Source organism: Drosophila eugracilis, unplaced genomic scaffold (genome assembly GCF_018153835.1).
Source record: "Drosophila eugracilis isolate 14026-0451.02 unplaced genomic scaffold, ASM1815383v1 contig_75, whole genome shotgun sequence".
Classification (NCBI taxonomy): domain Eukaryota; kingdom Metazoa; phylum Arthropoda; class Insecta; order Diptera; family Drosophilidae; genus Drosophila; species Drosophila eugracilis.
This window is the reverse complement of record NW_024573645.1, coordinates 528388-551517: the sequence shown is the minus strand read 5'-3', so window position 1 is coordinate 551517 and position 23130 is coordinate 528388. Positions and strand designations below refer to the sequence as shown.

The following is a 23130-nucleotide window of genomic DNA, read 5'->3' as shown; positions in this document are numbered from 1 at the left end:
TAAACACCAAATAACAAATTTTTGGCCAAACATGGCATGTCAAGGTCCCATTGAACGTGGAAAATCAGCCCAGAAAGTCAACACGACAACTTTTTCGACTGTCCCCAAAACCAAATATACACTAGTGTGTGTGTGTGTGTCTTTGTATGTGTGCGTGCCATTGACATTGACTTATGGCCAGAAGAAGGCTAAGGGGGCTAAGGGGGGTTAATATGGTTAAGGTGGGGACAGAGGGGGGTCTCGACCCTTTGACAAAAACTTCGTTTCTCTCGTTTCTTTTTCGTCTTTCGTCTTCCACGCACATTTATGGTTTGTTTTGCTCACACACACACTCGCACACATACACACATACAAAAGCCTACGCAGCGGCAGAAAGAGAGGCCAGCAGAGGAAAAGAAAGAGACGCGGCGAGTCTCGGATGATGATAAACGCCTCTTGCCTTTTTTGGCGGGTCCATGAATGAAACAATTGCGCCGAATGACTGACTGCCAGACAGACAGCTACAAAAAGCCCATTCCGGGGGAACTTTTGGAGCTTTTGCTGGGGAAAAGGGGGTGAAAGCGTGGCGAGCTTGAGGGCCCGGAAAGCCGACAGCAATAAACACTGCGGTGCGCTGCTACGACAAAAGTCTGATGAGACAGACCATCATCGTGTTCATCATCGTCGGCGATAATAATGATTTTCATTTGCACATTCCACCCAACTCGGCGTTTGCCGGCTTTCCAGCCTCAGTTTGCATTCAGTGGGGCAGGTTATTTATGGCACTTTTCCTATCGCCACTCACTGGGGTAATCGATTTTTATTGGATTAATATTGCTTTCCGCCTGATTTGGCCTTCTCTTCGTTATCACTTAGCAGGTTTCTTCAAGCTGAGGACTGGGCAAAGACCAAGAGCCAGACCAACTGGACTGGAAGTACTGGTGAGTCTTTAATGTATTTCTTAGGATTAAATTACCGATATTAAAAATAACCTGATTTACTTTAAAATGGGTTCTCAAAGCTAAGAATTTTTATTATAAGAGCCTCAGTCGTTAAGAAGTACTTAACTTTATAGTCGTACAAGTTTATTTGGAGCAAGTTTTCTGAAGGAGAGTAATAAATACATTACATTTTTGAATTCAAAATCAGTTATTTTATACCTCTACTTAGTATTTGTCTTTACTGAGTGTTAATTAGTTTAGCTAATAAGTTTCTTCTTCTATTGCCCTATAGCTTCCTTAGTCTAAACAATTCAAACAGCTTTGGCTCCTTAGTATAGTATTTAATATAAATGCCATGAAGTTCCAAGAATCATCTTGGCCTCGCCCTCTGCAACATTTCCCCCTTTGCTCCCATGTCGAATGGGGCGTATGCGCAATATGTCTGCGCATAGGGTACTCTGTAGCAGAAAATCGGTCAAACTGCCACCTGGCTACTTATTAGCGGCACTAAATCAATCCAGCCTGACCGGACAGACAGATTTTACGAGCGGTGCGCCAGTTACGAAGCTGCATTTTTCACATGCGTATAAATCAATCAGAAATAACCACGACTCCGGGCCCTAGGATCTCGAACCCAAAAGGTTCGAAATTCGAATTGAGAGGTCGTTGCCTAAACTCAGATCAGTTACAGGCTGCACCGGCAATGGACGAGCAGACGACAGCCATAAAGTTTAGTTTTACGACTGCCAAACGCATAATTACGCACTCTTCACTCTCCTCACCTACACGAACGCATTTGCCAGGGGCGGTTTTTGGGTTTTGGGTCTCACACATAAACATACACACGTATAAGAAGACCCACCCCCTGATAGGTTGGCTGGAAAATGGCAAACAACCCGGCTGATTTTATCCCCATTTACCCGAATTTTGATTGTGATATTCGACATTGCTTTCCGATGCGAACAGATGCAGGCGTGAAGCATCAAACGGTGGCACATGTAGCATATGCAGAGGCAAACAGTCCTCACTCGCTAGAGGGAACAATTGTTACTTCTGATTAGAAATAGAAAAAGAGTAAGAAGAGAGAGAAAATCAAAGGTTTACCTTAAATCCTGTAGTCACTTTCAAAATGATGACGAGAACCTTATTGCTGCTAAAAGTTGCTGTTAAATCATTCCTTTTCTGAAACTACCAAGCGATTAGACTTTAGTTTCCAGTAGTTTTGCCAAACAAATAAATTCAAAGTTTTCCTTTTAATAGTGCTGTCTGGATGTGCTGCAGAGATTGTCAGACAATATGGCATTCTATGATGGTTGTTGCTAAATTATCAGCCGCTTCTTCTGCCGAGATGTCAGGGGTTGTTAGACGATTATTTTTTAGGGCCATTGCCCACATCATAATGAAGCTGCAGAAATGCCAGAGATGCCGAGAATTTACATGTGTGGCTAACGCCCCGAACATTAAATTAAATGTCACCGGTCGGTTGGCCGGTCTGGCCTTGCGAATTATCAAATTGTCGTCGAGCTCGTCTTGAACCTTGGTCTCTGTGGCTCAGACTTTGAATGCATAAATTGCCGGCAGACAGACAGAGTCGAGCCGTGTCGGGCTGGGTCGTCTAATTTGGTCATTCAAATTGCAGCTCAGACAAGAGGCAATCGTTATGGCAGCTGCTGCTCCATGGAGCATAAATTGCACACTAATTGTGTCCATTTCAGGGCGTCGCTTTGTATTTTAGCCAGCCAGCCCAGCCACCCACTTGTCCACCCATTAGTCGTTTTAATAAAACAAAATAAACTAAAATACAGTGGCGAGCTCTGTGCGCAAGTGTCGTGGCCATCTTCAACCTCAGACTGAGTCCAAGACTGGATTCCAGTCTCTGTCTCTGGCACTTCCCCTCCCCACTTTTCCCTATCTCCCCGCTGCTTCCCCTTGAATTTTCCGCTGGCGTGGCTGTCGCCATCGCCTCGTGTTTAGTTTGGGTGTGAAATCTAATTTGAAAAGTTTGTGTAGTCATTTTGATGCCGGAGCGCACTCAGCAGCATATGCTACCCACCGCTCGGGTTTTCTTTTCTAATTTTGTTTGCAAGTCATTGACGCAATATTGCCCGGTTCCACCAAAAACCCAAGACCCTCCTCCCGATTCCAAACAGCTCTGTCCACCGGCTGCGACTCGAGCATTTTATAAGAACCGCACCGAGCACATTTGCCAGAATTTGAACGTGAGGATTCAGAAATTTAAATTAGAGTTGCCATCGAATAGTTTTCAAGCAGGCTTATGGCAAAATGGAAAATGCAAGCTTTTTCCTTTAAAATATTTTATTTGGGATATAGATTTGGGTTTCAGGAGTCATTATTAGCTAAATGATGGAATATTGTTTAAAGAAACTTTCGGCAATATATCAGAAGTTGTATGGGAGAAACCTAAACTAAGGAAACTTCATAAATCTTTTTTAAATTACACTACCAGCATGTTTTAAGTTATAATTTTGTATTTATTATCTACCAACTTTTTCCCTTTTTAAAGTCTGGCTCCCGCCACAAAGTCAATTCGAGGTGAAACAAATTTGAAAACTAAATTAAACTTCAATTCCTGGGACATAATCCCCAATGGGCTATAAAGAAATATACTTCACGGAGAGAAGAGAATGAAATAGAACAGAGCAGAATAATTGAGAAGACAGAAAAAAAAAGGTGGAAAAGAAATGAAAACTCATTTGGAAACTACGCCCCAGAGGTGGTGAATGCTCCCTGAAAAGTTTACAATTGTGCAGAGTTTTCTATGCGTGGGTGTGACTGCTTTTTGGAAAGAGGATAAGGATAAGGATGAGGTTAGAGGACTGAGATGTGGGTGGGCGACTGCTGTGGAGCGTGGAAACAATCAACTGAAAGCGTTGATGGTGACGACTGCTCCTTTTTGTGGTCCATGGCAGGTATAACCACAGGAGAAGCCAAGGATGTGGAATGCGTCTGCTGGCAACAATGGGGCAATGGCGTCTGTAATTTGGAGCAATTCTTTCCCTTCCCCAGCAATGCTTTTGTCTGTTCGTTCTGAACCGCCCAGTGGAGCGTGCATTTAACACCACATGCCACCGAGGACTCATCTGCAGCAGTTCCAGTTCCAGCATTTTGGCACCTTTGGACGGGATGGCAACGATTTGCCATAAAGTCACGTACCTTGCTATCGGGCGATTTGGGGAACAAGGATTTCTGGCAATGGTCGAGCATCCCTCGGCTCGTTGGTTCGCCAAAATTGTCGCACATTCTTAGGGGAGTTCCTTCTGATCCCAAATATCTTGACTATCCCCAGGAAAAACCTGAGACCAAGTCCGCCCTCGACACTCGTTATGCGGGCGGATGGCCGTCTGTTTAGTACATTTCACTGGCCGTCCGTCCGCTGGGAGTCAGCGTTTTGCATTGGAATTTGCTTTGCCAAATGCCGCCATTTAGGGTTGTGCCAATAAAAAAATGATATTTATGGTTGTAACGGCCGTTTTGTGTGTACGAGTACGCCCTCCCCCCCCATCGCCATCGAACACCGCCCTAACATCACCCTCCCAGAACGGCTGACAGGCCCATCCGAAAACTGCCGGTCGAAGTATGCAAAGACATACAGACAAGGGCCTAGGCACAGTGGGATGGAGTCTGGGACTTCTATTGAGAAATTATAATGAAAAATATTTAACTATAGTAAAACTAGCTAAAGAAGACGTATTATATTTAGAAAGAAACCCTTAATCAGTATTATTAAGTCTTTAAATATCGTTTATTGCAGTTTTGGAAGTTCTTTCCTTCAGTCTAAGTTCAAATGGAATCAGTAAGACAGCTGAAAATCTAACGTAAAACCTTTATCAATAGTTTATGGTTTTATTTAACTTCTTAATTAAGAAATATTTTAGGGTTTCCTTTAAGTTTATAGTTAGTTTTCCCACATAGAAGTTCGTTAGTGCTAGACCACTGTCTTCGGGGGTTGCCTCGGCGCACAAATGAAATCTCGCAGGCATAACGAGCTCATGACTCTTTGCTGCAAGGGTTGGGCAGGAAAAAAGGAACATAAGAACAGGAGCAGGAGCTAGGACTCTAACACACTACACACACACTAGGGCACTGACATAGGCAAATATATAGTGGCTGAGACTTGGGCACATACACATAGAAAAATATGGCACGTACTCCCCGAGAGCCATAAGTTTACGTTTTATATCGGGCAAACTGTGCAATATTATAAATTTTGAATTTTATCTTGGGCATTAGATTGCCAGAGAGTTGCCTGGTTGGCTGCGAACCTCTCGCTCTCAGGCTTGACTCCTCACGCCTCCCTTTCACCCGCCATATTTCCCAGACTTTGTGTGAGTTTGGGCTTGGATGAGGCCGACCGCCCCTTTCTTGTTAGGGATTAAGCGAAAGGACGTGCTCGAGGGCGCAAGTAGGAGCTCCTGGCGGCAAATGGGGGGCAGGTGGGTAATGGATGGCAACAAAGGGTGATTATCGCGATTGGCGAAATAGTTGAGCTGGGGCTGGGAATATTAATGTGGGAGGTATCTGGGAACTTTGTGCGTTGTCGTAACTTCTTGAACTTACTGCTCTTCCTTTTGTTTCTTTTCTCCTTTGATATTTTCCAGGACCAAGGACATCCATATATAGCTTGGTATAAAGACACGTCTTATGTGACAAGTGCTGGCTAAACGTCTGAGGTTATCGCAATCATTTTCGATTCTCCGGCCCAACCCCTCACCGCCGAAACAAAAACAACAGGAAAAACCATCCGGACGGCAGCAACAACCACCGAACAGGACACACGGGCTCACAGAACGACCGGAAGTGAGGAAAACGCTTGTAAAATCGGTAACACACGAGTGCGAGCGAGACACGAGCGAATGGGCCGAAAGGAAACGACAATTACGAGGACACGCCGGCTTGGTTTTCTGCTTTTCCTGTCTGCTCCTTTCAGTTGCGGCCGTGCAATCGTCGGGTCAACAACGCCGCTTATCGTATTCGGATCTACAAACTATATAATATATATCTTTAAATCTGGATTTCATCGCTTGGCTGCATCTGGAACTGCACTTCATTTTGGTCACTTTCGGATTATAGTGATTGTGTGCGACCTCGTAAACGTATACTGAATGTATCCTGAGTGTATCCTATCCGGTATACCTTCAGTATACGTAACACGAGGAAGCACGAGCAACGTGGGATGTGAAACAGTTTACTTTAAAAACCACAAAACACTTTCATTATTTCTCACTTTTAACACTTTTGGTCTTATAAATACACACTTTGTTAATGAAATGATTGAATAAATTATTGCTTAAAAGTTACACAACACTTTCTTATGAATTTTACTGGATGGCTGGGAAAGTTTCTTGGCACGCAACCTGTTGCTTTTGGCTTTTGGGAACAGCTGGAGGAACAGCTGACTTGGACCCCACCGAAGGGCAACAAATTTGATACAATGTTGATGGATCATAAGACAATGCAATACAAGAGGAATTTCCTCTCTATTATTATACTTAAAAACATTAAATAACTACACTATATAGAGAATAAACTTGCTTTTTACTAATTTAAATGAGTTTTTATCTTATCGTAGAAAGCATTTCATTAGCCTAAAGGCGCAAAAACAACATTTAAATAAACGCCATTTATTTTATGGGCCATAAATAAATCTCTTTCGTCATAAAATCGCATTTAATATACTCATTAAAATTTTTTAGCTGGCCTCATCATGTATTTTTCAACACGCGATAAACAATTTAAGGCAGGCACTAAATTAGGCTTGCATTCTGACACTTTAAGCTTTCAAAATATTTTTAATTTAATTTTTTAATAATTAAATGAACAGATTTTCTTATACAACATTTTGTTTTTTTTGGATTATATGAGAGAGAGGAAAGCATTTTCGATATATTTTTTAATTAAAATAATTAAGAAGCACTTAGATAAAACTCATTGGTTATGTCTTTGCCAAGGAAAAATATTGTTTGTTTGTATTTCAAAAACTAAATATTAGTCATATAAAATATATTAAAAATATTAATAAAAGTCATTAAAAACTAAAACAAATGTGTAATATATATTATTCATATTTTTTTTTATTAAGGATAAGCTAAATAAATAAATAACTATATTAAATTAACAGCCTTCTCTCGCCTGTTCACTATTTTACTAGCGACACTGACGGCCGTTGGGCAAAACCTGCACAACGCCCTCTTTTGCCTTACTCTCGTACTAGTATCTTTCAATGCGCATAATCAATGTCAAAGGGAATCCGGGGTTGAAACGCTGTTTCTAATAAGAATTTGATTGCAAATAATTAGCAATGTTTGCTGAAATAGGCACCACTGTTTCTGAAAATAATTTATGCTGGTTTTGTTTAAAATAATTGCGTCAATTGAACGCTTTAAATAAACAAGGAAGAGCATATGGTGGGCCTATGACTCAATTCAGAGCATAAGTAGATTTTCAATATTTATTTCTGGCCTTGCCTTCTGCCTTCTCTGTTTTGTACCCTTGCAGAGGGTAGTTTGATTTTGGTGAGATTTTGGGACGGTTTTTTGTGATCTTAAATATTTAAGAAGTTTTTATCTATCTATCTATTTGTACTAAAATGGTTTAGCAAAGAGTAAAAGTCTCTTCTATACCCATTAAAACAATATTTCAAGTGTAAAACTGAAATCATTCATAAGAATGTTTACTATATGATAGATTTTTATATTTTGAAAACATTTTATTTTATTCTACTCTTCCTAGAGTATAAAAACATCGACTAACCGCCTTTCTCGTGTTCGTTTCCAAGTAATGTCTCTCCCAGTTGCCGGTGTCCAAGCCGTTGAACCTCAGCTGGCAACTAGTGCTCAAGTCGAGCATACAAAGTATTCCGGAGATACCTCACCAAGCTGATAAAGATGGGGGAGAAGGAAGGAGGGAAAAGGAAGGCAAGAAAGGAGAAGAAGGAAGAGGGGACAACCTCAACGAAGGAGATAACGAAACTCGCTCGACAACAACAAGCAAATGAATTTATGAGCATGCCCAGCACTCGTTCTCTTTTCCTCTCTGTTTCGCCCTCTCTGTCTTTCGGTGTTCCCATCCCCCTTCTCATCGTCGTTCGCCGTCCCGTTGCCATGGCAACAATGGCCGCTGCGAAGGAGCGAGCAAAACGGAGAGCGAGAACATTTAATTCGGCCATATTTGATTTTGGACATGCTGTCATTGCTCTCGATTTTCGGGGTGGGTTTTCGTGTATCTCGTGTAGTGCGGCTGCTCCGTTCATCTTTGTATCTTTGTATCTTTCTATATTTGTATAGCTGTGTCTCTGTATCTGCAGCCGGTTTCGTCGGCAAAATGTGATGGCTTTAAGTTTAACCTCTGGCTCAATTTCCCGGCTCATGGCTTTCTCAGCCACAATCATGGCATGTTAATCCCTTATTAATTTTACGATCCCGCAACCGTGGAGCCGTGGGCCCCAAACACGTCTTTAAAAGCAAATAAATCAATTTCATGTCATCCGAAATGGAAGAGACCTCTCAGACACACATATCTTGGCCAAAAATTAATATGCAACGAGAGGCTTATTGGGCCTAAATGGCCATCGATTAACTATAAAATTGTCGATTTACGATTGCGACCATAAAATCTTGATTCGAGTTCGAGGAGTAGCGAATGGCAATCGGAATTGGTATCATCGGTCGGGTCGGGTTGGCCGGGCTCTTTTCTGGCGCTGGGAGCACATTATCTATAAATATCGCAAGTGGAATTTATGGGCGAGTCTAAAGCTGTCGAAAAATGATTTACGAGCCATGAGTCGACAGCGCTAACCATGCGATCCTAGCCAAAGTGAGTAAGATATTGACAGAATGTCTCACAAACTACCACCCAGCCCATACACCTGTCCCTCAGATGATTGAGGCTCCATTAGCTTTCCAAACAAGTGGACATAAAATCCATATATATTTGTATTTATAATGCCTTCATAACAGGCCCCAGAAATATCTTACCATATGGGCAGACCAATTCATTAGGAAAGGTGTGAATAAATATTCTGCAGCCATAAAACCGATCGTATAAGTGTATCAAGAGCAGGCACAGAAATGAACATAAATTATGGCTGTTAAATTAAAGTAGCAAACCAAATAAATAATTAGAACTTTCTTGCATTTGCCGCCCAGATTCCTGGGCTAATTATTTGGCATTTCCTTCCATAACTCGCAATTAGATGGGAAGAATAAAAACCATTCTTGGGTTTCATTAGAGAAAGAGGGGGAGCCTGGACCTGATCTGGAAGACCAAGGCATTGCAAAAAATAATCATGATTATGTTGATAATTCCAATGGGGACATCTCACATAGGCTCGCCACTTTATGATGCCGTCAAATCTTAATGAAAATCAATAAAAACGCCGGCTTGGTTCCCATATTCAGATGGCAAATAAAGCGATTACTTATCGGCTGTTTATATCTATTGGCATTGGCATTTGCATTGGCATTACTTACGAGTGCCCAGAGTATCCATCTGCAGGTCCCTCGAAGAACTGCAAGAAGAAGAAAAGACAGTGGAAAGGGCATTTAAAATCTTTGCATGGCTGTAAAATTATTCGAAATTGAAAATTGTCAATTAATGCACTTATTTCCAGCCAGACTTCGCCTGATAAGGCTCAATGAACCCGAGGCATTGCTGCTGGCATTAATTTCAATAACTCGAAGGCAGAGATTTTTAGGCAGCCCCGCCCGGGCACGGGGTAATTTATGCATTCTTTGTTCTGTCTACATGGCACTCGTGATATTTCATTTAAAAAACAACAAGGGAAACAACTCAGAGCCATATATGTTCATATATATAGTATGTATATAAACAAACAAGCTAAACGTGCACTTGCCATGACAGACAACGAAACGAAAAAAAAAAAACGGGGGAAATGGGCTTGGGATTGGGTCTGGGATCCCGATTGCGATTGCGGTTGCGATTGCCGAGTGACCACAGTCGCGTTGGGAATATGTAAATGCAGTCGCCCATAAGACATTCGAAATTGCCATAAATAAGCTGCCCAGTGACAGGCGTCATTTTCGAATTCCTGCGGACGACGTTTCCATTTCACTCCATTCCCGGCGGATAGGATGCGTCATTAGCCCCTAGATTGTATGTTGCTGGCCCAGAGGCCAAGAATAGCCAAAAAAGAACTACTCACGTCATGCTGGAAATCGGCTGCAGAGCAGGGCATATATAGGGGCTAATATTTGTTGTTACTTTTTTGCGACCTCGAAATCATAATTCAGGATTTTATGGCCCTTTAAGTGCCATTAAGTCAACTCTTTCCTCGCCCGAGGCCACTTTCGCTTTTCCTTGAACATTCGCTGCCGGCAATTAAACATTTTGTAATTGCAACTCTTTGACGTAGCAGAACGGAACCGAAACGAACCGATCCCAAGAGCGAAACTCAAAGAACGGAACCATCCCCAGGCGATTTGTGATTTTTTAGATTTTCACTCTATTTGCGGTGCTGCGCCCACACAGCTACCCCGTTCGAAGGCGGCAGAACATTTCAAGGCACTGCTCCGGCCATTAAAACTGCTTTATGGTCCCTAAAAACGAAAGCGAGAGTCTCGCCCGAAGGCGAAGGAACATGTGTAGGGGTTTGTTTTCCCATTTCCATTTCCATTCCTATTCCTCTTTCCATTTTCCCTTTTCCTTGCCCGGCCACGCGGCGGAAGGATTAATATTTTTATGGGGCACTTTTCTGGCTGTTTGCTAAATTTTGCAACAAATTGTTTTACGGCCCGCGGACGGTTGAACTGAAATATCTCTCTCTGGAAGTTCTGTTTTTGATCGAAGGGAAGTCCTTTTTGTAAGGATTTCTAAGGATTAAATGACTAGCATTTTTCTAACTTTTAACTGATATTACATAAGTAGATTATGGATAGATTATATCATTTGTTAAACATGCCCTAGAAAACAAGCTATACTAAATATATAAAATCTCCTAACAAATAATCTGCTTTTTAACATATAAAATAAATATCTTTCACATTTTTTCTTCAGCTTTTTGAATATTTATTATAAATTTTTTATAAATATTCAAATCAAAGGCAATATTTCTTGTACATGTTTTTTTCTAATGATGATTAGGTCGTTGAAACCCGATACTACCTACATATACTCGACTAAAGTGTCAAGCTAAACTGCAATTTATAAACATAAAGCAGACATTCTTAAACAATTTGCTGATTACCTGACGCAATCTCATTAGTGGTCGAATTTCAAAGTTAACTCTACGATTTCTATGCAAAATCGGTTTTTGAAAGTGTGAACGAAACGGGCAAAAATAATAATACGCAGCGAAGACAAAAGAAATATCAAGATATCAGAATCTGCGACTCAAAGCAGAGGCTGACTTGGGCTCTGCTCACCTGTTCGTTCACCTGAGCTGTTCTAGGAAACCAACGTGCTGATAAGGCCCCTCCCCATTTCGATCGGAAACCCCTTCTGCCGCCACCTTCATTTTCGATCTCCCTCGGCGAGGGGGAAACGGCTGCCATTTATGTGCGGTTCGAAAGCGCCTAAAGTAAACATTTAATTGCGCCATTAATTGCGCGGTAAGTGTGCCAGATGCACATGCCCCGTGCTGGAGGGGGCGTTAGGGGGGACGTTGCGGGGCTAAGAAAACAAACAAATTCCTTTTGGTTTTGGTTTGGTTAAGTGCCCAGCGGTGCACTCGAGAAAAAAGAAAGAAATACACTCCATTCCACTCTGCTCCTCCAGGCCGCTCCCGCTGGAAGACCCTAGCCCGCTGACTTTTACGAGCACTGGAGTCTTCCATTAAGGCGCTCCACGCTCGGTTCCCCGCTTTCTCCGGTCCTGATCCTCCATTTTCCCCACTCTCTCTCCTCTTCCTCCGCTTATCTGCCCACACTTGAATAAAATCTATAAGATATTTAACTCGTTTCTTACTGCATTTATCCCCCACATTCGAGCCTAAAGTGGTTTTGTGGTAAAGGCTTATAAACTAGACTTATAAAAAGTTTTTAAAAAATCACATTTAATGGCCAGAAAGTGCGACATTTTTCTTAGTGTACCTCGGCCGCCACCTTGCATCCCGAGTTACAGTCGCTCGGCAACTTCTGGGGCATTAACTTTGTGTGTTTAATGCGGAAAATTATTGTCAATACAATCGACTTTTTACGATGCTTAAGTTGACAGTTTTTGTTGCTATTCCTGTTTTAGTATTTGCCCTTCTGATCACGGGGGACTCTCTTGATCAGCGCCCCACAGCCTTCCCGTTTTCTTAATTACAATTCAATTAATGAAGGGTAAATAAACAGCAGATCAGGCTAAGGTTGCTACTGATCAAATTTAAGTGTCTTTCTTGGGAAACAACCCTTCAAAATCAGCCTTTCTACATCTTGAATGAGAAACAAGAAGCTTAAACTTAAACTACTTATAAAATTAAACCCAACTTAGGGGTTCTTCTTAACTTATGAACTTTTATCTTGGCTTCTTGCATTTCATGATTTTATGAAACTAACTTTTAGCTGAAAATTCTTAGGTTAGTGCTGCTGTCTTAAATGACCTTTTCATAGTCCAACATGACACTTAAATGTAACCTTTATGAAACCAAACAAATTAAAAGACCATAGGCAGGTGTAAAGCCAGAGATGGCAGATGTTTGCCTTAAGATCGAGGCCCGATTAAAGCGACTTCCATTTGCCAAATATGAAACGACACACGACGCGCCGCCTGGCGCCGTTAACTTAATCGAACGGCAAACCAAACAAAAGCCGCAATTAACATTAAGCCCTTCGTCAGTCTGGTTTTTGGATGTTTTGGGTCTCTGGGCCCAGGTTCCTCTACCTTACCCTTCTCTGCCCCAGAAAACCTGCACAACCCATGGGAATGTTGACGCTCTCTCTCTCTATGGTGGGTGCGTGTGTGTTTGCTAATTTGAAATTCTGTGGCGTAAGCACAGGAACCCCCGATACACCACCCACCTCATCCCTCCGCTTTCCCAAACGAACTACATTAAATTTTAGAAAACACAAAATGCCGCTTTCCGTGTTCCTTTGGCTTGGCAAACAATTTCACATAAATTTACGTTGAATTACAACCAACAATGTGTACAAATGCACCGGGGGAGTGGCCGGGAGTGGAAATGGGAATGGGAATGGGAATGGGGGCTTTTTTGCCAAAGTTCTGACTCGGTCTTGGGCTCTGCCATCTTTTTGGCAAGCCAGAAAATGTATTCCAGACACGCATCGGGCCATTTTGCAAACGTGCCACCGAATGAGGCTCAACTCCGGTGCCCCCGTGTGCCCCTCACCACCCCCCTGGAACTGAGCAAACACACAACCGCAACGACATCCGCCCACCCACTCAAAGGATCCCGAAACTTTCCGGCTGACTTTGCTTTTATTTTCCCGGCCCGCTTTCCCCCATCCTGAAATCACGAACGGAAAGAAGGACAAACTTTTCGCTCTTCTTTTTCTTGGCCCAAAATAAGTAAAGTTTGAATTTGGCTGACATAAATTACTTCTGGAGGGCTCCATGCGCTGGCAGGGCTCCCCAGGAACCTAGATCAGAGTGGAACTTCTCTAGCATAAATATATATGGAAAATATTCGAGAATAAAAGGCTTTTTAAATGGAGAAAATCGGTGAAATATATTGTGAAATATTTTAAATTTTATTAAGTATTTTCGTGGGAGAGATTTTTCCTGAATACTTTCCTAATCCACATTTTAAACTTGTTTAAGAAGAAAAACTAACTAAAATATCTAACCAAATATATCATTTACCAAGCCCAAGCCCGTTGGAAAATTTACCAGAACCAAGCCAATCGAGAGGAAACCAATGCCTCCCTCAGGGCACGAACATAGTTTTCCATATTTTTTCCTTGCTCGCTCTTTTTTGTACATTTTATAATCGCCGCCGTTGCAAAATATATGAAATAAATAAATAATAAAATACACTGGCTGGGCGGAGTGGCAAGTGGCAAGTGGGCGTGGAGTGGGTGTGGCCCAGAAATGCCATTTACTTGCCTCCCCAACAAAAAAAACAAACTTTTTCCTCTTATTGCAGCTGTCGGACTCGAGGTACTTTGCGTTGGTAACTTATGGATACGACGGAGTAGAAGGAGCAGAAGGGAGCAGCAGGAGCAGAAAGGTGAGCAAATTGCCAAACTGGGGATGAGGATGCTGCCCACCTTGGGTGGCTGGCGTGTAATTTGTATCTAATCTTGCCTCATGTTTATATAAAAGCAACGGCGGCAGCAGCAGGGGCAACTATTTGCTCCACACAATTTCTGCAATATGGCGATGGTTGAGCTCTGCCAGGAGGAGGGTGAAGTCCTCCGTTCGTCCTTGTCCAAGTTGGGCCAAAACTCTGTCCCTGGGCCCGGAGTCTAAGTGGAACTACATACATATATTCATGGGCAACTAGGGCTGTGCTAGCTCTGCTCTGCTCCAAGGAACAAGCTGAGAGGACGGGTGGGTTTTTGGAATTTTAATAAAATTGCTGCATTGCCAACTAAAGATAGATACTTTTCGTGTAATTTACGATGATGGCGGAACAGCAATGATGGCGAACGATACCAGAACGTCAAAACTATTTCGAGGGGCAGGAGATACGGCACTAACTGGGGGAAAACTCACCAACGGAAGAAGCTAGATGGGGCAGGATACTGGCCAAGAAATCAGCGATGGAAATCAGCTTTAAGCGTTGAATTTCATGGAAAACTGTGAAAGTTGTTCTCAAATGATGGTAATTGTTTGGTATTTGAATGATAATATATTGCTATTTGAGAGTTTATTAAGCTGTAAGGTAGTTACTGTGGCGTATGAATAACTTTTAATTTGCTTAAAATGTTTAATTGTTGAAAAACTATCAGGTATTGCATTCTCTCTATAAGAAACTTTAGGGGGGAAACCAATTAATCATCTTAGGGAGTTAGTAAATTGTTAAATCGCTTCATTAATTCCATAATTTTTATCATGAATAACATATCACAGCATAACTTAAAGACTTTCAAAGGTAGATAACATTCATTTCTATAATCATATCTAGTAAAAACGTATTCCTGATTTCTCTCAACTAATTCCAACTATACAAAAGATATAACCATTTACCAAACCATCTTCCCATTATAACTATGATAGTTTAGCCCACTTCCGGTAACCCCTATTATACCAATTTGAAGCTCCCTCGCTGGCGAATTGCCCCATGTGGCAAACTCGCATTTAATCAGCCAACTTATGTCGCAGAGCACTCAGCTCAGCCGAACAGAAGTCATGTCCCTGTCCCTGTTCCTGAGTTTTGGCTTATTTATTGATGAATCCAACGGCACGTTGACACGAAACCCCACCGAAAACCACGTGGGAGGAGAGCAGCACCAAAGTGCCTCCTTAATTTTACCCAATTGATCAATTTCCTCCTCCTGCCTGGACTTACTAGATGGCTGATGCATATATGCAGATGTATTTGCCGTTGATTGGGCCACTAAATCGAGTCGAATGGCCATCATCATGCGAGCGCACTGGCATGGGGTCCTGGCCCGAGTTAATGTAATTGCTGGGCAGTAATTGCCCGTGGGTGGCTCTTCATTTGCGCCAAATTGGAAGACCATCAGGCGACGCACTTTTAATTACGCGTGCGGCGACTAAATTGCCAATCGAGCTAAGACTGAAGTCTACGGAGAACACTTTCCAATTTCACTTGATGACGGGCTACCTGGGCGATAGAAGGAGAAAGTCAACAGGGTTTTACCTGCATCAGGTGCCCAGCCGCGAACGAGTTGAAAACCGCTGGCTACCAGACCCTTTCCCAAAAAAAGAAATTCCTCAAATTGCGAGGCGTAAAATTTTTGTTTTAACCAAAACAGACATACAACTTTTTGGACGGAACGAAGACGCATATTTCTGTATTATTTTTTATGATATGCGGCATAAATGGATTTCAAAATGCTGCCAAACAGGCAGCTGAGTCGCTTTGTCCTCGGCAGACCCTTTGGTCCCTTCAATGGAACCCCGTCTGTACGTCTCGTCAGGTTGCCCAGACGAAGGGTTGCAGTTAGATGACAATTGTTGCGATTTTCCCGGCACAGGATACGGGATCGTAAAAAGAAGAGGCCGTAAATCAAAATCATAGTTCGTTCTGCGCGAAAAGTGAAAGTTGGGCGCATTTCTCCGCCCCTTTTCCTTGAAAAAGGTCTGCCATATTGAAAATGGCCAACCCCATTCACCTGGTGCCCTTACGGCAAGGAGAAGGATGTGGTCGCTTCTGGGGTGGATTTTTGGCCTCTAGACCCGGCATGTAAATGTTTCGTTTAATCCTTGTAATGGCAACAGTTGCCGCTGCTCCCATGGAAATCGGAGTCCTTCATCTCAGATAAACCACAACAAAAGGTTCGCCCATTCCGCTGTGTTTACCTATTTATGAAATGCGTTTTACTTTCATTCCACTTAATCGCAGGATGCCATTTAATTTGAAATACCTTCAATTGAAAGTCTTTCTCTTCTCCTCTTTATATCGTAGGGCGTGTCTGGGGGTTGAGGCTTTAAAAAGTTGCCTACAAGATGGTAAGAGGCAAGTTCTGTATACCTTTTTGATGAATTCTAAGAAAGAATGAATTTGAGGGAATGCCAAAGGGGGTTAAGGGTGGTTAGATGTTGGAAATGATTTGTTAGAAAACCAAGTAAATAAAGATTTTCTAGCTCAGTTTACCAATTCAATCAGTATGGTACGCTCTAAATTTGAATTAATCTTTTATTAACTTCTTTATTATGCTTAAAAAGTGTAAAAATAAAACTAAATACCTGAACATGAGTATAATTTCTCTTGATATCAATCTCCCCTAAATAGGTTAACCTTTTTGTTTTGAAACATTAACATTTCTAATATAATTTTACCATGAAAATAGAATTTTTAATTTGAATTTGAGGCCTTACAAAACCTTTAAAACCAAAAGAGATATTGAGTAAAATTCATGAGCCGATCGGATATCGGCGATATCTTTCGGAGAAGTGGTTAGCGGTAGAGGAGTAGAGTCCCTGATTGATTTAGTGGCCTGTCCAAAGTGGCTGGGCGATAACCGAAATGGATGCGGTGCATTCCCCATGGCCAGAGTGCCAAGAGAAATATTAAAATTCAATGCATTTGAGGCGAGACAGAAAGCGGACCGAAACCGCTTCATAAATTCTCCGCTGCAGCTCCCCAGTGGAGGGGGGCAAAGGGGTATAGACATACATACATATATATATGCCTCAAATCTGTTAACGTTAGCGGAACATGTGTTAATTTTGGGATCGTAAAAATTGTGCCACAAGATACGAGGACGCAGATTGAGTTCGGTTCGAGTTCGAGCTGGCATAAATATTTACCCGACTCAGAATGGAGAATATAACAAAAAACACGACAAACAAAGCCACAGGGACAAAGTAAATAATTTATTTATTTTCGATTTTTTCCAAGTCACGCCGCTGTTCGGAACAAGATAAGAGAGACAAGAGAGTCGAAGAGTCGGGTTAGGTTACTGTCAGCTTGGAATTTAGTTACTAAAATACGAGCTGGAAATATGAAAATGAACGACCTGACCACCAGCAACAACAATGCCATCGAAATGGTTTTGAAAATATTGAAAAACCAGTTTTCCACCGAATTTGGTGTCTGTTTTTGGGCCAAGCCACTTGAGTCTCAAGTTGACTTTAGCCTATACCCGCCTGCTACCCCTCCCACGCCATGCAATTAGATCAGAGACATCGCTCATTCTGAAGTGATTTTCCTTTCGGGCAGACATAAAACTGTTTCGAAAACGAAACGAAATGAAAAATGGTGCTATACGAGTGGCATATTTATGCCCATTCCGATGTTGGGAATATCAACGAGCAGGAGTTGGAGTGGAAGGAATCGTTTCCCCTAAACAAAACTCACGAAAACCAATGAATGCAGCAAGTTTGCGTGTTGAATTTCAATGGCCGACACATCCACATCCCAGCAATGGGTGTCCAGGGAAACAGATACATATATATCGAAGATGGAGAGAGGGACGATACTCCCAATATCTGAACGATTCAACTCTCTGATGTACTTATAACAAGAGTCAAGTGCGAGGCCCCATCGAATCGCACTGCGTCGCCCATTTTAATGCGTTCCTTCGACAGGCCATGAAAATATGCCGGAGATTTCTTTAAAAACGTTTTAATTGAAGCCCCAAAACATCAGCAGACGGAATGTCTGTATTTCTTTTTCCTTCGTTTCTGGGATGCAAAAGTGCCCGAGACAATTAACATTCTGAACGCATTCAATTTGCTTGGAACTTGGAACTCTTTATGCTGTTTGGCTCTGCCTTCGGTCTTTTCCTTCTCGAATCTCGTCAATGGAAAATGGCGACGGCAAAACAAATCATCATGATAGATTCCTATATAGTTCCCATATCAATTCAAACGCCATAGGTCTGGGTCTGCGTGCGAAATATGGTTAAAAAAGGCAAATTGGTTATAGAAATAGTTAGCTTAGGCGAGGAAGCGGAACAATAACCACATTTTATCTCTTTTTAATCTGTGGGAAAAACATTTACGATGTTTTCTTACTCCGCGCGATTGTCAAGATTTGTTGACAAAAATAAAACACCAGACGGGAGTTTTGGGTTTGGAAAGAAAACTTCTAAGAGCCATAGTAAAGTCGTAAAGTTTAAAACCCTAAACATCTCGAAAGTTTCTTTGTTGCCGCGACTGGTTATTGCACTTTAAGGAGCGTTTTATTCAAAATCAGTTCATAACATGGTCCAAAACTGCGGCGACAAGGTCTGGAGTTCCGAATTTGGTAGGGGAACAAGTTATATGGCTTACTGAGTAAATCGGATTAAGGTTTGATTGTCCACTTGAGTTATGCCATGCCAACTATAGTCATGAAAATATTAAGAATAATGTTTAATTTATTCATTCAAAGATTTTATTTTTATTTGTTAGGCGTTTTGGAAGAGAGCAATTTGGGAAATTATCTTTATGGTTTGTTGGGGGTAATTTTAAATTTTAAAAAGAAATAAAATTGTTTTAGATAAAATTGATATTTGTTTATTGTGATTATTGTATAAGAAACAATATTAATGGTTAAAATGTGTGAATTCAAATTTTTAAATATTTTAAAAGTGAATTTATCTCAAAACTTGTTTTTGCTTAAAGAAACTCTATCAGGTTTAAGAACAAAAAAGAATAAAATAATATTTAACAAAAATTAATGTGGAATGAAGTTTTATAGTAAATAAATATTTATTAAATTCCAAATTTTAGTATAGAATATGTTAAAGGAATATTTCAAATTAAAATTCTATCAAATTTAGCGTTTTGCGTTTTGCGTTTTAAATTTTGTATTAAAAATTAAACTAAAGCTTCGTTTCAGTTCATTAAAATCACTCCTAACGTTAATTTCATACTAAAATTATGCAAATTCTGTCAAATATTTTGTTATTAACGACTAAAATTAATAATAATTAGTATTTAAAAGGCAATGCATATTGATTTTATATCTCTTTAAAAAAAATAAACATGACGCACCTTACGCCAATGAGTGAGCATTGTCATGGCCATTAGCCGAAAAAAGGCAGCTGAAATAATTAGCGACGCCATTTTTGCATTTAAAGTACAAATTATAACAATTAAATAGCCATTTCTCAGAGTTTACTTGACACTTGGGCGGGGGAGCAAATGATTTCGAAATCGCTTATGAAATATAATTGGCTAATTTAGCCAGCTTCGGTTTAAGGTATAAACATGCAATTTACGATCTGAGTCAGACCGAAGTCAGAATCGAACCTGCATTATATGGCGGAGATAACGAATGGCGACTGCAGAACCCCGAACGGCAGAACGTCCTTTAGCGGAGTGGTCCGCCAACAGGTTAGCGATAAGGCGGGGCCATTAAGAGGCACCTGTCATTCGGCCCACCCCGCCCATAAAGCGTGAAGTTTATGCCGAAAAATTGAAATTAATATGCCGTTCGATGGCTCGATTAAAGTGCGCTAAATAAAACCGGCAAGTACTGCATGTATAGATATATTCAGATCAGGGCGTGGCAGCTGGAATGCTGTAAAAGTAAGCCCAAGACTTAAATTGATTTAAAGTTTGCTGCCTCTTCAAAGGCAGTTCAAATGCAAATTGGCTGGGCCGTTGGTCGTTTGCCGTTTTATTGCGAATATTAAATGAAATTAATGAAATTTTCTGCGCCATAATCCTTTGCAAAACGCATAAATTTGCTCATTAAGTGTGCGCAAATATTGTATGTATTCGCTTGGCTAGGGCAGGCGTAAGGTATGTACTTATACAGCGCCTGTCCGCCCAGCACCATATACTGGTATTGATTTTTATCTCGCCGGCATCGAGGGATGTTGTTGCCAGGCCCAACCCAATTACATATATTGCCGTTGTGGCCCCAAATTTGCAGAAAACGAAAGCTCTCTAGTACATAAGCGACGCCCCAAAAGGCCGAGCTTTGAGCTTACTTTTCGAAATTGAAATGGAATGTGGGGGGCTGCAAAAGGGCTTTTGAAAGGGGAAATATTATTTGCAAAAATATTTTTTGTTTTTTGTTTTTATTTTTTTTTAATTTTTTTCAGTTTTTATTAATATTTTATCATATTAAAATTCATTTTAATATTCAGTCAAAAAGTACTTTTAGCTAATACTCAAACCTTTTGCGCTGGCGCCCTCTCTTGCTTTTATGCCGCAACTGCAGATTGTTGCTTTGCCCACCAGAGGCCGCCAGTTAAGTATAGTACATTTACGCACACATTAAACCTTTACGTTTTCTTTGTGTGAGTGCATGAGAGGAAAAGAGAAAACCAGCTTGTTCATCTAGCCCTCTCGCTCGTACAATAGGCATGGCTGACTCTTTCCCTAAAAATATTTCAAATTTTCAAGGATTTCCAAATTTTTTAGCCTGCCTAATTCTTTCATTAAATATATATAAAAAAATTAATTTTAGTTAAATTTTATAATTTAAAATATATTCTATATTTTACGAATTTCCCTACCCTTCCTACCCTTTGTGCGACAAAGATGGCAACATTGATGGCTGCCACAAAATCAAACATGGCCTCTTTTTCTGACTTTGTATCTGTGTGACGCGCTGCTGCCCTTGCCTATGTATTAGTGAATTTATCTTCTACGTTGGCGTCGATTTTTGTCAACAATTTCAGCGCCTTGTTACCCCTGAAAATCGGAGCTCATGCGCAGTCGGCAGCTGCTGGATTTTTTCAATATTATTTTTCAAAGATATTTTGTTCTGCTCGGCAAACCAGTTTATTAGACTGCAGTTAAAACTTGGTTGCAATCTTAAATGCGCGAAAATGAGAATGCAAATTTCTGTGAAATCTCTTTTGGCTCCGCCATCTGCCCAAAATCCAAGACGCTGACTAAGTTGGGCTAATAAGTTTGTTGCTTGTTGCCCAAAAAAACCAAACTTGATTTTAGCCATATGCGTGACACGTCCGCATAATGCTGTCGAAAATTGTCCCATAAATCAATCATATTTATACAAATGCCCCTGATATCCACCAGCGAACCGCCCGCCGTCAGTTGTTGACAATATGCTAATTCGTTTTGTCTTCGCCTTTCTTGTCTTGCCTTTTTGCCTTTCTGTCTTGGCCATGCCCACGATAAGCAGCCGCTGAAAACGTGTTTTGGCATTTGATTAGTTGCGATATGAGCGCGGTGGCGTTGGCCAGCAGTCCCAGGGAGCCACGAAGCGGGTCCAAAGGCATTTCAAAACATGGCTGGGAGTTCTGCCGGCACTAACGACTGACAGCCATGTCATTGGTCGCAGGTTGCCAGGTTGCCAGGTTGCCAGGTTGCTGGCTTGCCAAGATATCTCTTCGAAACCCTCAATCTGGAATTCAAAACGTGGGCATACGGACTCTGACTCGGACTCGGGCATTTGCAGGTGTTAAATGGCGTCCGCAGCTCAAGACCGCCAGTAGAATATTCAATTGCTTGGCATTGCTAAAGACTGGTAGTTTAATGTAATTCATAAATTAACTATCTTATTATATTTTCTGCTTTTTAATTTAGTTTTTCTTACAAAAAGTTGTCTGCATAAACTTTTTATTTATATTCTGAAAGCTTCTTGCCTGCAGTAATTTTTAATTTACTGAGTTGCTGGAGTAGTTTCTTATGTTTGGTTAAAAGACATTTAAAATATGGTCAATATTTTAGTCTTTGGCTGTCAGTTATGAAATCTAGTCACTCTTTTCACAGAGGCCGCTAAGCTGCTTGCTGCTCTAAGCAATGCTAATTTTTTTGAAATATTTTTTAAGTAAATATATTCCGAATACCAATAAGTTTTCTCGAAAGGCTGTTCTAAAGTTAATCAGTGAATGTTACTTACAAAGTTAAGTTATAATAATAATAGTATTTATCTATTTAGTAATATACCATTATGTTTAAGTTTAAGTTACTCATTTATTATAACTACCCTTGACAACCTTCAATTTCGATTCATTTGCCTGGCAATCACCGCAACTTCTGAGCGTTATGTAAAACTTGCCAGGACAATGTCTGGATTGCAGAGCAAGTGCTTGTCTGTCTTGACAGTGGTGCAAAATGCGACATTAAGCCAATAAAAATCCGGTAAAAAAGCAACAAAAAGCGTGGAGCGAAGAGGCAGCGCTTTCATTCATAAAAACGCAGCCGCAAGACGCGCCTTTCCACGAAGGGGGTGTCAGGGAGGGGGGCTGGCTCGCGTGTTAGTCGCGCGCCTCGTTTTTATGGGAACCAGACTCTGGATAAAAATCCAAGAAAAAAGCGTAGACCAAGACCAAAAACCCTGGGCAAGGCCAGTGCGTCTACGACCCACGCAGTCTTGGCTATGTAGAACCAAGCTGGGACTCTCGGAATGAGTCTGAGATACAGATACAGCTTCCGGCAGCGACTTGAGTTTAATGGCGGCCATAATAATGCTTTATTTTTACTGTCTCATGTGTGAGTGTGTCTAGGTGTCAGTCGTCTGGCAGTCGTCTACAGCTGACCGTAAAATTTTAATATGCCCGGTGTCGGCGGTGGTGCGTTTGCACTTCACTTCACTTCCCCTCTCAGTCGCCAGAGTCAACCTGCTCATCTCCGCGTCGGTCTAAATCAATCTGCGGCACCTTTATGGCCATTTTATGTGGCACACTTTTCACCTTGACATTGACCAGGTCTTCCCTTTCCTCTCCGCCATAACTACCGCCAAAAAGAGAGC

General features: G+C 41.3%; 1 protein-coding gene across 2 annotated transcripts in view; it reads right to left on the bottom strand.

Moving 5' to 3' along the window:
• Nucleotides 1-23130, bottom strand: part of LOC108117018 — a 102934-nt gene that overhangs the window by 21789 nt on the left and 58015 nt on the right. For both annotated transcript variants that reach the window (XM_041819476.1, XM_041819477.1), the window contains exon 4: nucleotides 9410-9447. In XM_041819476.1, the coding sequence (XP_041675410.1) occupies nucleotides 9410-9447 (38 nt within the window). The remainder of the gene's footprint in view (nucleotides 1-9409; nucleotides 9448-23130) is intronic.